Source organism: Colletotrichum lupini, chromosome 7, assembly GCF_023278565.1.
Source record: "Colletotrichum lupini chromosome 7, complete sequence".
NCBI lineage: Eukaryota > Fungi > Ascomycota > Sordariomycetes > Glomerellales > Glomerellaceae > Colletotrichum > Colletotrichum lupini.
In genome coordinates this window covers 4,357,915-4,369,622 of record NC_064680.1, presented here as the reverse complement: position 1 = coordinate 4,369,622, position 11,708 = coordinate 4,357,915, and the positions used below count along the sequence as shown (strand labels likewise).

The following is an 11,708-nucleotide window of genomic DNA, read 5'->3' as shown; positions in this document are numbered from 1 at the left end:
GCGGCGTTTGAGGCGTATATTTGGTAGATCACAGACACTGAAGAGCGCATAACCATACACATTTGTTTCTTAGCTTTCCCTTACTTGAGCCCGAGGGCTCTAAGCCCGGTACTGTGGGTTCGAATTCTATCTCTTCATCAAAAAGGCCTTCTCGTGCGGCTCTGCAATTCCAAACTCTGTGACAGGTGTTTTGACGCTATCAAGGAGCTCGAATCCTAGCTTTTCGTACATCGGTTGCGCAGTCTTGGTAGCCATTACCCAAACGTTCATCCCGACGATATCAGCCTGCTCTAGGCCACTTTCACTAAAACAGAAGCAATCCCCTTCCGCCTGTGATCTGGGTGGACCGCAAGATAATCAAGAACTGCTATAAGTCAGCTGATATGAGCGTAGTCGTTGAGATGAGTTTTCCTACCCAGGAATGGGCCTTTGTGTGATTTCATTGCGGCAATTTCAGCCTCCTCAAGAGGCAGTCCAAGAGCAGCTTGTAGCTTTCCATCCATACCCCTGATAGAACCGCCCTCGGTATTGGCCTGGAAGGCTGCCTTGAACTTATCAGCTTCATCTTGCCTGGGTTCCCGAACAACTGCTTCGGGCCAAGAAATGCGGTCATCATCATCTGGCAGGATCCACCGTGCGTAGCCCACGACTTCACCGCTATCATCATCAACGGCTTTCTGGTGTCTCTTCTTTTCCCTACCGCCGGCGAGGCTGTGGGGCATACGAGCTGTGGCACCCTCGATGATCTCATCCAAAGGCGTCGACTTCCAGAGCGCGCGCCAATGAGTATCGGTATGATAGAAGGCCGTCATGTTGTTCTTCGAAATTCCAGCAGAGTCATCGTAGGTGACGGCTGAGATAGTGAACGTCATGTTTGAGGAATGCAAGATTTGCGTAAGAATTCGAATTGCTTCGCTTAATGGTTCAAACCGGGACTGAGAAATTTTAAGTTGCACCTTATTCTGCAAATTATCGGGTGTTTACTGATTTATGTCATATTATGCCACTGTATACGTGCGGAACAGCTGCACTTTTGCAAAATGGATGCTGGTGGTGTAAATCTGTCCTTCTCAATGGGGACAAGGAGGTCGAGTAAGCTTACATGTGTCCTCACCTCTCGTCTAGGCAGCAGGGGACCAGGGGTCAGATAGGAGGGATGCTGCGAGGGGATCTACTAGACTGGTGCTTTTGATCGTCCCGATCATCATTACCCATCGCAAACACCTGAGGGTGTTCTTCTATGTTGCAGTAGTCTTGGTGAGGCTATCTGGTCACCACATATTGGACCCGCAACCTTCATGCACTTTTAGAAGTCCGGAAAAATGGATGAATTGAAATATTTCTTCCGTCGTATCTTACTAGCGACTACAAGTGCTTGAATCAATTTCTCCAGAACTCCTCCCAAGCCTCTTTGCAAAGAACATCTCGTGTCCGTTTCAGGAGCTCACCAAATTCTACCGGTTCTTTGCCCTCCAAGAGAACTTTCCCATCTGCAACGCCTCTCCAGCCCTCGACAGGTAGTTTAAGAAACTCATGTCGTTTATCGCAAGTCGGCATGGCATCAAGTTGCTTCTCGGCTACCCCATCCGTGGCTCGCCTGTTGTAGCAATCTGTGCAGAAGAGTACGTCATGACAGACCATACAGGCGTAAGCGGTTTTCTGCCCCCACCAAGAGAATTTTTGGCCGCATGTACCATCACAGAACAGTTCAGCGCCTTCAATGAGGTCGCCTTCGTCGGTGGGCCGATCATCTGCCTCGGCATCTGTTGCGGAGTCTCCATCATCTCCAGCGTCATCGTCAGAATGCTCGTTAGCCTCATCATCCATCAATTTGACCTTAGGGTCAAGATGACAGAACACAGCAGAGTACATAGTGCGCGCCATTGTGTCAAGTTCTTGACCGTTGCGTATGGAATTGCCAAGAATGTGAAGAGCTTTCGATAGGCAGACCAAATTGTCTGCATCATTCCAACTGATTGTGTCACTGAGTGCATCAATACTACCGATCAAAACACCTTGAAGAGTATCCTGAAAATTGGTAGCGGGGCCCAACTTCAGATACATCCGAGAGAGAACGATCAGGCGAAAAGTGAGATATGTGATTGAAGTCGGCAGTACATCCAGGGCGAGAGGACGGCCAAGAAGCCCTTGGACAGTAGCAAGCAATTCCGTCTTGTGCTTCGGGTCGTGGGAGCTTCTGAAAATTCCATACAGTAGCTCGCTGTAGTTGTCGACCGCACGAGTAACAGTGTAGTCGGGGGATGAGTCTGTGATGGGGTACGGATAGCCTGTTGAACCACTGTCGAGAACCTCATCCAAAGCTAGCCTTGCTGCCTCGATGTCCCCCGTAACATGCTGATAGAGCAGCGAAAGATCGATTCGTAGCGGTGCAGCTGCATTGACGTTTTCCAAGTACTGAATGGAGTCCAGGTATAACTGGAGGACGAAATCAACTTCTCCGGACTGGAGGGCAGCTTTACGGAGCAATCGTGATCTATCGTCGTGGTAGTCGTCGTATTCCCAGCAGAGCCAGGTCAGTCGCTGTAGCGGGCTCCAATTCTTCAAAACACCGATGAAGCCTTGCTTACTATCCTCCTCCGAGAATAGATCAAGTTCTTCGTTTAAAATTTCCCCAGTCATAAGGGTTGTCGGATCGATAGATCTTGCGTGAGCGTAAGAGATCGCGGCTGCTTCATTCATCTCCAGCTTTGCCTCGATCCTCGCCTTGGTGATACACACTGTGCGGCGCAAAGGTAACGGAACAGTTTCGTCGTTCATCTTTCCGAAACACTCGAGAATATCTTGATGGCTGGCCTGGGCATCATTCTCCAAACGGATTCGGGACATAAGCTCTCTAGTTCTGACGATGTCGAGAGTGCCATTGAGGCCATCCAGGGCATTTTGACACAAGGTCTCTGCAGGCTTCAAGTATTTGAAGTGTAACATGAGAGAAGCAAGTGCACGGTATCCTACGGGTTCAATCTTTACGTCTTCAAAGAGACCTTCGATACCTAGGACACCTTGCTTCTCGTTTAGAGATTCTCCCATGCTTCCGATCTCAGGTTCGTAGTTTTTCTTGGCTTGCTGCAAAAGAGTAGGTTCCAAGTTGCTCTACTCGGGTCAGTAGGCATCGTGAGAAAGAAATGGTGGAACTTACGGTCTTGATGGCATCCCTCGCTCTTCGGTAAGAAGCCAAGGCAGTGTCGACACTGAGAGAAATGTAAATTTGCCGCAAGTGAGCCTTCACGAGAGACATCAAACAATTCTGCGGGTTCTCTGAGACGTTCTCCCACCACTCAACCGCATCCTTGCTTAGTTGCTCTTTGTAGACGCTGAGGAGTTGACTCCATCTTGAGATTTTCTCGAAAACTTCGTCGGTGAATGTGCTCGAGTAGCTGGATCCAGTCCATTCCATCATCCGAGAGAACGACTTTTTGTTCGCCAAAGTGGAAGCCAGCGCCTCCATGACCTCGATTTGTTCTTCAACTGTATGGCTTTCAAAGTCAATGCGAAGCCAGTGTGATACAATGTGAACCACTGCATAACGACTAAGAGCACTGGAAATTGGAAATGGGTAGTGGCCTGTCGTGCAGGCAAGCTTGGTGCAGTCTAGAAACATCTGCCGATGAATCTCCGAGGGCCTTATGCGGTGGGCGTGGATGTCGGTCTTGTCAGGTTCTTCAATAAAAAACGATCGCATCGAGCGCTCCTTGAATTTCACAGGCAGGTCACCATCATTGTAGATGGCCTCGTGGTCGACAGCTGTCTGCGTCTTTTCCAACTCGCTTACAGCCGTGCCCCATCCGCCCTGAGCCTGGATCTTGACACGTTCTTCCGCATCAGACCCAGGATCACCAACCTGGAGAAAGCTCTCGAATGGCTCAGGAACCTTTTCAATGTCAAAGTTGACATCATTCACCCACAATCGTACCAGTGAAACTACCTCGTTAAATGTCAATGGTCGGAAAGCGAAGGCTAGCCAATGAAGGAGCTTAGACACAATGGGCTTGTGCTCGAGCTCAGTTCGACGGTAGCAGTCAGTCAACAAGCCTTCATATATCCCATGAAGTCCCGAAGGCAATGGCTTTTCCAGGTTGCGGATAACAGCGCCTTCGCGTCCTAGGTTGTCAAAACGCGCAAGCATATGCGCAGCGTACAAAAAGTCTATGTCATTAGTATGCCACGGTACATCTCGGTCGAATGAAAACCTTACTTGGGGCTACCTCCTCGACTTTGTCGGCAATACGTTGTTGGACGTAGCGATCGAAATTGCTCATGGTAGATAAGGAATTGATGTGACTCCAGATAAACGCCCTCAGGTCTTCCTTCTGGTTTTCCCTCGTGACATTGACTGCGAGCACGGGTGATGATTCTTTGACAATGGAAAGAACCCCTGGTCTAGAAGTGAAAGCCACAGTGATCCTTAGATTCTCCTCGCGTATCACTTTGAGAAAACTAAGAAACTCGGTGAGATCATCGAGCTCATCAAGCCCGTCTAAGAGCAGAAGCAACTTGAACTTGGAAGCTTGACCAAAGGCAGGAACCAAGATCTGACGAATGAGCGATTCGGCGACATACGAATTCATGTCGAAGCCATCCTTGATTACCTCTGCATTGACCAGCTCACAGAGCGAAGCGTTCTGCTCGACAGTTTGAATGATGACAGTCGTGATGGCGTTGCAGAAGTTTGAGAGACTGGACGATTGTTCCCGGAAGTAGAAATGCGCGGCACAAGTAAGCTTCGAGGTGTCGTTCATGGCTTCACCAAGCAGCCTTTCGTAGACTGTGAGCCCGATGTGACTTTTCCCAGAGCCAGGTTCGCCGGTGATGGCCAGAGTTAAGTGGTCGGCTTGGCCCTGCTTCAGCCACTCGTCCCATGCGGGCTGCAAAAAGACCCAAGTGCAGGTGTCCTTAACAAGCGTTTCCTTCAAGACGAGGTACTCATGGCCGTCCCCCTCTACCTCAACTAGAATGTTGCGGATCCTCTTTGCGGATGGAGGCTTATTTTGCTCTACCGCCTTGGCACGCTGGTCATGGCCACGGTCCTTCTTTTCTTCGCGTTTTTGGTCATTGAAGGCTTTCAGCAACTTCGCCATGTCACTTTGGATCATCTCGGTGGTGTCACGAATCGAGTTCATGACCTGCATCTGCTTCTCCAGCATTGCAGTATGTGTTTCTTGGTTGGTCAACAACTCTGTGCTCATCTTTTGGATCTCTTCCGTATTGCCAAGGATTGCAAACTCTGTCGCTTGCTGGAGACGTCGAATCTTGAGATCCATGCCTTTACGAGCGCCGCCTAACTCGGTATCCTCGCCGTGAAGAAGGTTGCTGATCCACTTCTCTAGCAAAAGATTAGAAAACTCGAACGAGTGATCAATGTTGTTTGCATTTTGTTCCTTGACTCACTGAAACGGCCTAGCTCAATGAACTTGTGGGCAAAGCCACACATGACTAGGAAAGACGTGAAAACATCCATGAGACAGTTTTGATAACCCTTATGTTTCGGGAGTCGGGTCTCAAGAATCGTGATACGCTGCAAAAAGCTGTTCATGTCTTCAAAGAACACCATCACGATGTCATAGTCTGCCGAGACTTGGCGGCATGCCTAGATTCGAATGAGCTTGGTCACGACATCGAGTGACGAAGAGCACCACTCACGCTTAGCATTATGGTGACCGCAGTGCCAATAGCTGCAGCTGGAGGGAAAGCTGGAACGGCTGCCGAGACGAGCTGCTGTGCGCCCTTTTCGATATAATCGAGATTGGCAGCAAACAGGCTTCGCAGTTTGTCTACTTTCTTGTCGTTATGGCGAAACTTGTGAAAGTTTTCCATTTCGTGGGTGCCTTGATCAATCATCGCCTGAACGCTATCGAACTTACGCTCCAGGTCGAACCCTACAATTCCTTTGTAGGCTTTGAGAGCCTCTTTCCACAGGTCGGAAACATCGCGATTGTCGTTCTTCACCGCCTCCGACACCTCCTTTTGGGCGGCGCTGGCTGTCATTGGTAAAACTGCTTTCAGCAAAGGTCTTCGTTGCGCATTTGGCGAAGATGGAAGATTTTGCTGAATCGAGGACAGGGATTCACGCCGTATTTGTAGATTGTTTTCATTCGGGTCTTGAGTCGAACCACAGATAGGGAGGTAATGAAGTTGGGGGCGGTTTTGAAGCTAGACAGGGCAAGTAGCGCTTGGTCGGTAGTTAGTTGCGAGATGGCGCGCTGATGGTGGCTCACGGATATGCAGCCCATGCTGACATGCAGCATCAGCTGAAGCCCAGAGGTCACACCCTCGCCAGTCCTTTCACCTAGTGACGCTTATTCAAGAAACATCGTTGTCTGACACAACCCACTCAAATGGCGTACCCAGGTACGACTTGCCGTTCACAGCAGCCCTACATCAACTTTGTTTACCCTAAATTGAGACTGATGAACACAACAAGACTGCCGGCCCCCCAAGCACCAAAGCACATAAAGACACTGTGTGGGTGATTTGCAATAAATACTAGATACATTCTACCGTGGGTAAGCAACATCTTCTCCAGTGTCAAGTTCATGGTCATGGGAACCTTTCTGCGAGCCTATCCAGTTTGCGGGCGAGTCTTTGCTCCGCTACTGTCGAGTTCACTGAAAGCAGAAATGGAGAAACACACAAAATATTCCAACGACAGAGTAGATCGCTGCCTGCAATATGACAAGGACAGAGGGGATATCTGGAGTCTTGTTCAATGAAACGCTGACCTCAACAATATCTTCCGAGGGGAGATGTACGCCAACGCCCAAATATTCATGATTGCTGGGACCGAGACGACAGCTACGTTGTTGAGTGGGCTCACGTTTCTTCTATGTCGGAACGCCGACAAATTGAGGATTTTTATAAAGAGATCCGGTCGCTCCATCTTCAGGGCCTGAACATCATCAACCTGCAACAGCTTCCTTATCTCAACACGTGTCTAGAAGAGGGGCTTCGCATGTATCCCCCGGCTCCGGGTGTAGTGCCTTGTGTGGCTCCTCAAGAAGGGTCAACTGTCTGCGAGCAATTCGTCCCAGAAGGAGTAAGAAGTCACATACTCTCTGATCCTCGCTGATCATTATCACTAATATAATTATAGAGTATAGAAGGCTACAAGCGTCGCTCAGTACGCAGATTACACTCCGGCCTACAATTTTGCTAATCCGCATGATTTTGTGCCCGAACGTTGGTTGGTTGAAACGCCCGAGAAGTACGCAAAGGACAACAAGGAGGTTGTTCAACCCTTTTCGTATGGGCAGAGAAACTGCATTGGCAAGAAGTACGTATCTTCCAAGTTTTTGATTAACCCTGTCGTGATCCTTTGGCGAATTTGGGGGTCTAGCGTTGACTCTTTCTTAGTCTTACCTATCACGAGATGCGTCTCATTTTAGCCATAGTGCTGTGGAAGTTCGACATTGAACTTGCGGATAAGAACTCGTATTGGATCGATCAGAAGTCTTTTGGTATCTGGAAGAAGCCTCCACTGGGTGTTCATCTTTGTTCTCGTGAAGACCTTATGTAGGCTGTCAGCTTGGCGAGAAGATGACAGTCTATTGCTCTCATTCGATTCGACGCAGATGCTACAGCAGTGGATTGACTCATTGTTCTCTGTTGTTCTTATCATCATTTTCATAGATAGGACAAGAATCAGCTAGAAAGGCTACGAGACACCTCAGCCCGACGATGACCGCTTGCCTTCGTATTCTTTCAACCACTTCAGGACTTCTATGACGTTTTGATCCGGGGGAAACACGGGATACCAGTGTCTGATAATCTTACCACCCTCAACAGCCAGGGTGACCCGCTTGATCAGCTTTCGCTGTTTCCAATCAAAGGTAGGGAGTCTTGCAGCGGTCGCGAACTTCAAATCGGCGTCGCTCAAGAGATCATAAGGCAAATGGACCCTCTCTCGAAGCTCTTTCTGGGCTTCTGAACTCTGAGCAGACACGCCAAAGACCTGAGCTACCCCAAGGCCTTTCAGCGCCTCAAAGTTGTCTCGGTACGAGCAGGCCTGTGGCGTGCAGCCTCTGGCACCTGGGATACTGTTCCACTCGGGAGGAACTTCTTCCCCTAGTTCTGCAGTTCGTGGATAAATAAATACAATGGTCAATCTATCCACTTGTGACAGGTCGACCTCCTTAGAGTCGTTTTTCGCCGAGGAAAGTGGAACGCTTGGCAGATTGAAACCCGTAAGGTGGTCGCACGACCCGTCGTCCTCAGGTCTGGGGAGGTCGAGGGGTAAGTCTGTACTTTTGTTACCAAAGTGCCTGTGATACCATTGAAAAATGTTGATTCGAATCAAGAGATTTAACTGCCTCTTCAATCATATGTTTCCTCTCATGGAGATTCTGCCCCTTGTGCTTTCATGTTGGGTTCAGAGCTTCTTCATAGGTGCAACTCAACTTACCACTCATGATTGGGGCGTGATTTCTGGAAACTGCAGACGCAAAACTGGGAGAGATCCACGAAGTTGCGGGGAAATTTTGGGGTTTAAGCTTGGGGTGTTGGTGAATCTAATAACCTTCCAGTGTGCTGATCCTATGACGACATGTCGTTCCTGTGACTAGGTACGCCAGTTTAGGTAGTCTGTGATACTATGGAGCTTATGCTTCCATTCACCCGCAAGTCACATCGAGAAAAGCACTAACCTAACGAAAACGGATTTCGACGCTTGTTTGTTCTTACTTGTTTTGTGAGTAACAGGACTCCGATTGTTGTACCCGGAGTGGGTCTTGAAAGATTACAACTCTGTGTGTTGATTCATTTTGCAAAATACTGCGCCTGTACATGCAAATTACATTATTGATTCTGAACCCCAAGAAGAAGAGAATAAATACTTTGGCTGACTGGATTACCTTCTTATAAACTGTATGAATCAAATCGCTGAATCATTCTTGGGAATACACTTTGCAGCATGGTGGGTGTTGGTATCCCTATCACAGGGATATTGGTTTATTGGTTCGAACCGTGGGTTGACGAAGTAGGTCAATTGAACTATATAATCTGCTGCGTAGGTGTAAAAGGGAGGTTCTAACCGTAGGTTAGGCAGGCCGCGATAATCGGAAGTAGGGGCCGTAATTGGCCCCTGCGCGGTCGGCCGTACGTCGAGGTCGAACTTCCAATCCGACAGTGGGAGTAAGTGAGGCGTTGGTTGACGTTAATTTGTATAGTTGAAAACTGATTGATGATTGTTGATTCTTTACATATCTATCATCTCATTGAGGCCAGGAGCTGAACTGGTCGTAGGCTCTCAATCCGAAGCCGCATGTGCAAAGACAGCAGCTAGTCGTTCAGTTAACGCTGATCATCTGACATTTACGCCCCTCATCCCTTGCGGTCTTGTTGTCGGTGTAAGTCGTGTGACGCTGTCTAATCGATTGGCTGATAATACGTCATGACTGGTATGTCTAGTGCATCTGGGTTTGGTCTATCGTACCAGAATGGTATCGAAGGATACATCTTCTTCCACATTCTCCTATAACAGTGTATGCAAAGCTCCTCACGATCTTCAAATCTTCTCTCGACCGCTCTACGCTCGATTCTTTGAGACTTGGCAAAGTAATTGTCGGCATTTTCTTGGTCCCGGTCAATCGCGTCAAGTTTGCGCCGGGGAGAAAATCGGAAGATCCCCCAGCACCCAGCCTTGTTGTAATCATCAATGGCATTCGTCCTTTTGTTGTCATACGCCCGTCGACTTTCGTTTCGACGCCGAAAGTGCATGGCTTTGATTTCATTCATCCGTTTTTCGTACTCGGTGTGTAGTTCTTGGAGACCCTTGCGTTGTTTAGTCTCCAGGGTTGATGGTGTTTCTTGCGAGGCAATGTCGGTTTCAGGTTCCGATCCTGAGGACGAGTCGGATGGAACTTGTTCTTCGATGGGAATTTCTTGAACTACGCTTTCGTTCAAAGAAATCCGATGGCTGAGTTGTGTGAAAGATCTGGGCCGGCGCGGCACGATCAACGGACGAGCGGCGCTTCCGGTTCCTGGAAATGAAGACATGATGGACAACTGTGTTATGACGTTGTGTTATACAAGCTGGTGAATTTCGCTGAATTCTGGGGAAGATATTGTTGACCTGTAGGCGGTATTGACTTCTGTATATCCCGATGGCATATGCTTTCTCCGATATGCTGAATCTTCAAGTATGCCGAAACCTGTCTCCGGTGCTCATGACCCTCAATGACTGTGGCCTTAGACTGGACATTCGATTAGATCAACCCATAAAGACTTGTCGATATCAACAGCCTCATCAAGGTTCCGTAATGTATCATAAGCTACCATTGGCGTGAGGGTTTCTTAATCATGCACGGCTGAGGCGTGTTTGACATGTATTTTCACACAAACAATTAAACTCTAGTGGAGTACCTATGTTGTAAATCTATAATACGAATAAAAAATGCTAGTACATTTATGGGACTCCTCTGGTATCTTAGTCACGATACTATAATCTTAAAAGTATCGAAAGAAATCTGTATATTATTATTAGTATCCCTATTATAGGGTAGTTAGTTCGAACCGTAGTTAATAAAGAGATTAATTAAACTATATAAATATCTACGTAATAAGTATAAAAAGGAGGTTCTAACTATAGGTTAAGCTAGCTATAATAATCGTAAATAAGGCCCCTAATTAGCCCCTATATAGTCGGCTATATACTACGGTTAAATTAGACTTCTAATCTAATACTAACTTTTTCTTTTTTTTATTAATTTAACCGCTACGGTTAGAAGTATAATTCGACCTCGGGCCCGTTTACTAAGTCGTCTCCTTTTTCCCCTTTTCTCTACTCTTTTTATATAACTTATCCCTCTATTTATATAATAACTTTTCTATTACTTACGAATTACTCTAATCCCTTATTTAATACTACTTTTATAAAGGCGTTTATGAGGTTATTTTTATTATTAATCTAATAGATCTTAAGTATTTCGCGCCTTTTATATAATTACCTAAAGGCTATAATATTAATTATAAGCCTCTTTTCCTTCGTTATTCCTAATTTAATAAGGTATTTATATAGCGAGTAAAAATCGGTATAAATAATTATTAGAATAGGTAAAAAGCTAATTTAATTAGTAATCTTCTTTAGCGTTATTAAAATTACGTAAGAGAGGTTAATATTGTTAACTATATTATAAACCTCTAACGCTAGTATACTTCTTATTACTTACTTACTTTTAGTTAACGAATAATAAATTATATTACTATATATAGTAAATTTGCTCTCGCCTATACTCTTATTAACTAGAATAATAATATACCCTAATTACGAAATAAGGTCGTTATTATTCATAAATAACTTATTAATAAAGACGTAGAGCTTATTAATTATAAGGTCGATTAAGTAGTAAACGAGACCTCGATTAAGATTTATTTATTATTACTTAAGCCGCTTATTAAGTATCTTAACGTCTCGTTTAATTAGATTTATAGCCTACGCTATTTTAATATAATTAAAAGTTACTTCGGGTTAATAAATACTTATAATATATACCCTTTATATGAGCTTAGCTTTATACCGCTTTTTAACGTTAGTTATATTTAGATCGACGAGGTTAATCTTCTTACCCTACCCCTTTTACTAAAAAACGACGGTTTCCCTTTTAATTATAAAAATCCTATTATTAAATACTAAGGGGGTATTTATTATAAAAACCTTTTTTAGCTTTATTATAAAGCCCGCTTTTTAAAGCTCCTTA

The 11,708-nt window shown here is 46.1% G+C and overlaps 4 protein-coding genes across 4 annotated transcripts; 1 reads left to right on the top strand and 3 right to left on the bottom strand.

Annotated features, from left to right (window-relative positions):
* Positions 1–126: 126 nt before the first annotated feature.
* CLUP02_14327 (uncharacterized protein) lies at positions 127–6,248 on the bottom strand (the record flags this gene model as incomplete). Its single annotated transcript, XM_049293257.1, has 11 exons — positions 127–285; positions 348–364; positions 416–935; positions 1,008–1,069; positions 1,176–1,238; positions 1,449–3,111; positions 3,158–4,164; positions 4,214–5,341; positions 5,407–5,605; positions 5,659–6,168; positions 6,234–6,248. 11 exons carry the CDS (start codon positions 6,246–6,248, stop codon positions 127–129), a joined length of 5,343 nt encoding a protein of 1,780 aa, XP_049150403.1.
* A 105-nt stretch (positions 6,249–6,353) lies between these two features.
* Positions 6,354–7,606, top strand: CLUP02_14326 (averantin oxidoreductase; the record flags this gene model as incomplete). Its single annotated transcript, XM_049293256.1, has 8 exons — positions 6,354–6,404; positions 6,440–6,480; positions 6,542–6,714; positions 6,757–6,822; positions 6,879–7,051; positions 7,116–7,288; positions 7,369–7,498; positions 7,559–7,606. 8 exons carry the CDS (start codon positions 6,354–6,356, stop codon positions 7,604–7,606), a joined length of 855 nt encoding a protein of 284 aa, XP_049150402.1.
* Positions 7,607–7,681: 75 nt separating this feature from the next.
* CLUP02_14325 (peroxiredoxin DOT5) lies at positions 7,682–8,423 on the bottom strand (the record flags this gene model as incomplete). The annotated part of the gene is made up of 2 exons (XM_049293255.1): positions 7,682–8,253; positions 8,417–8,423. 2 exons carry the CDS (start codon positions 8,421–8,423, stop codon positions 7,682–7,684), a joined length of 579 nt encoding a protein of 192 aa, XP_049150401.1.
* A 955-nt stretch (positions 8,424–9,378) lies between these two features.
* Positions 9,379–10,008, bottom strand: CLUP02_14324 (uncharacterized protein; the record flags this gene model as incomplete). The annotated part of the gene is made up of 1 exon (XM_049293254.1): positions 9,379–10,008. The coding sequence occupies one exon, from the start codon at positions 10,006–10,008 to the stop codon at positions 9,379–9,381; it is 630 nt and encodes a 209-aa protein (XP_049150400.1).
* Between the last annotated feature and the right edge of the window lie 1,700 nt (positions 10,009–11,708).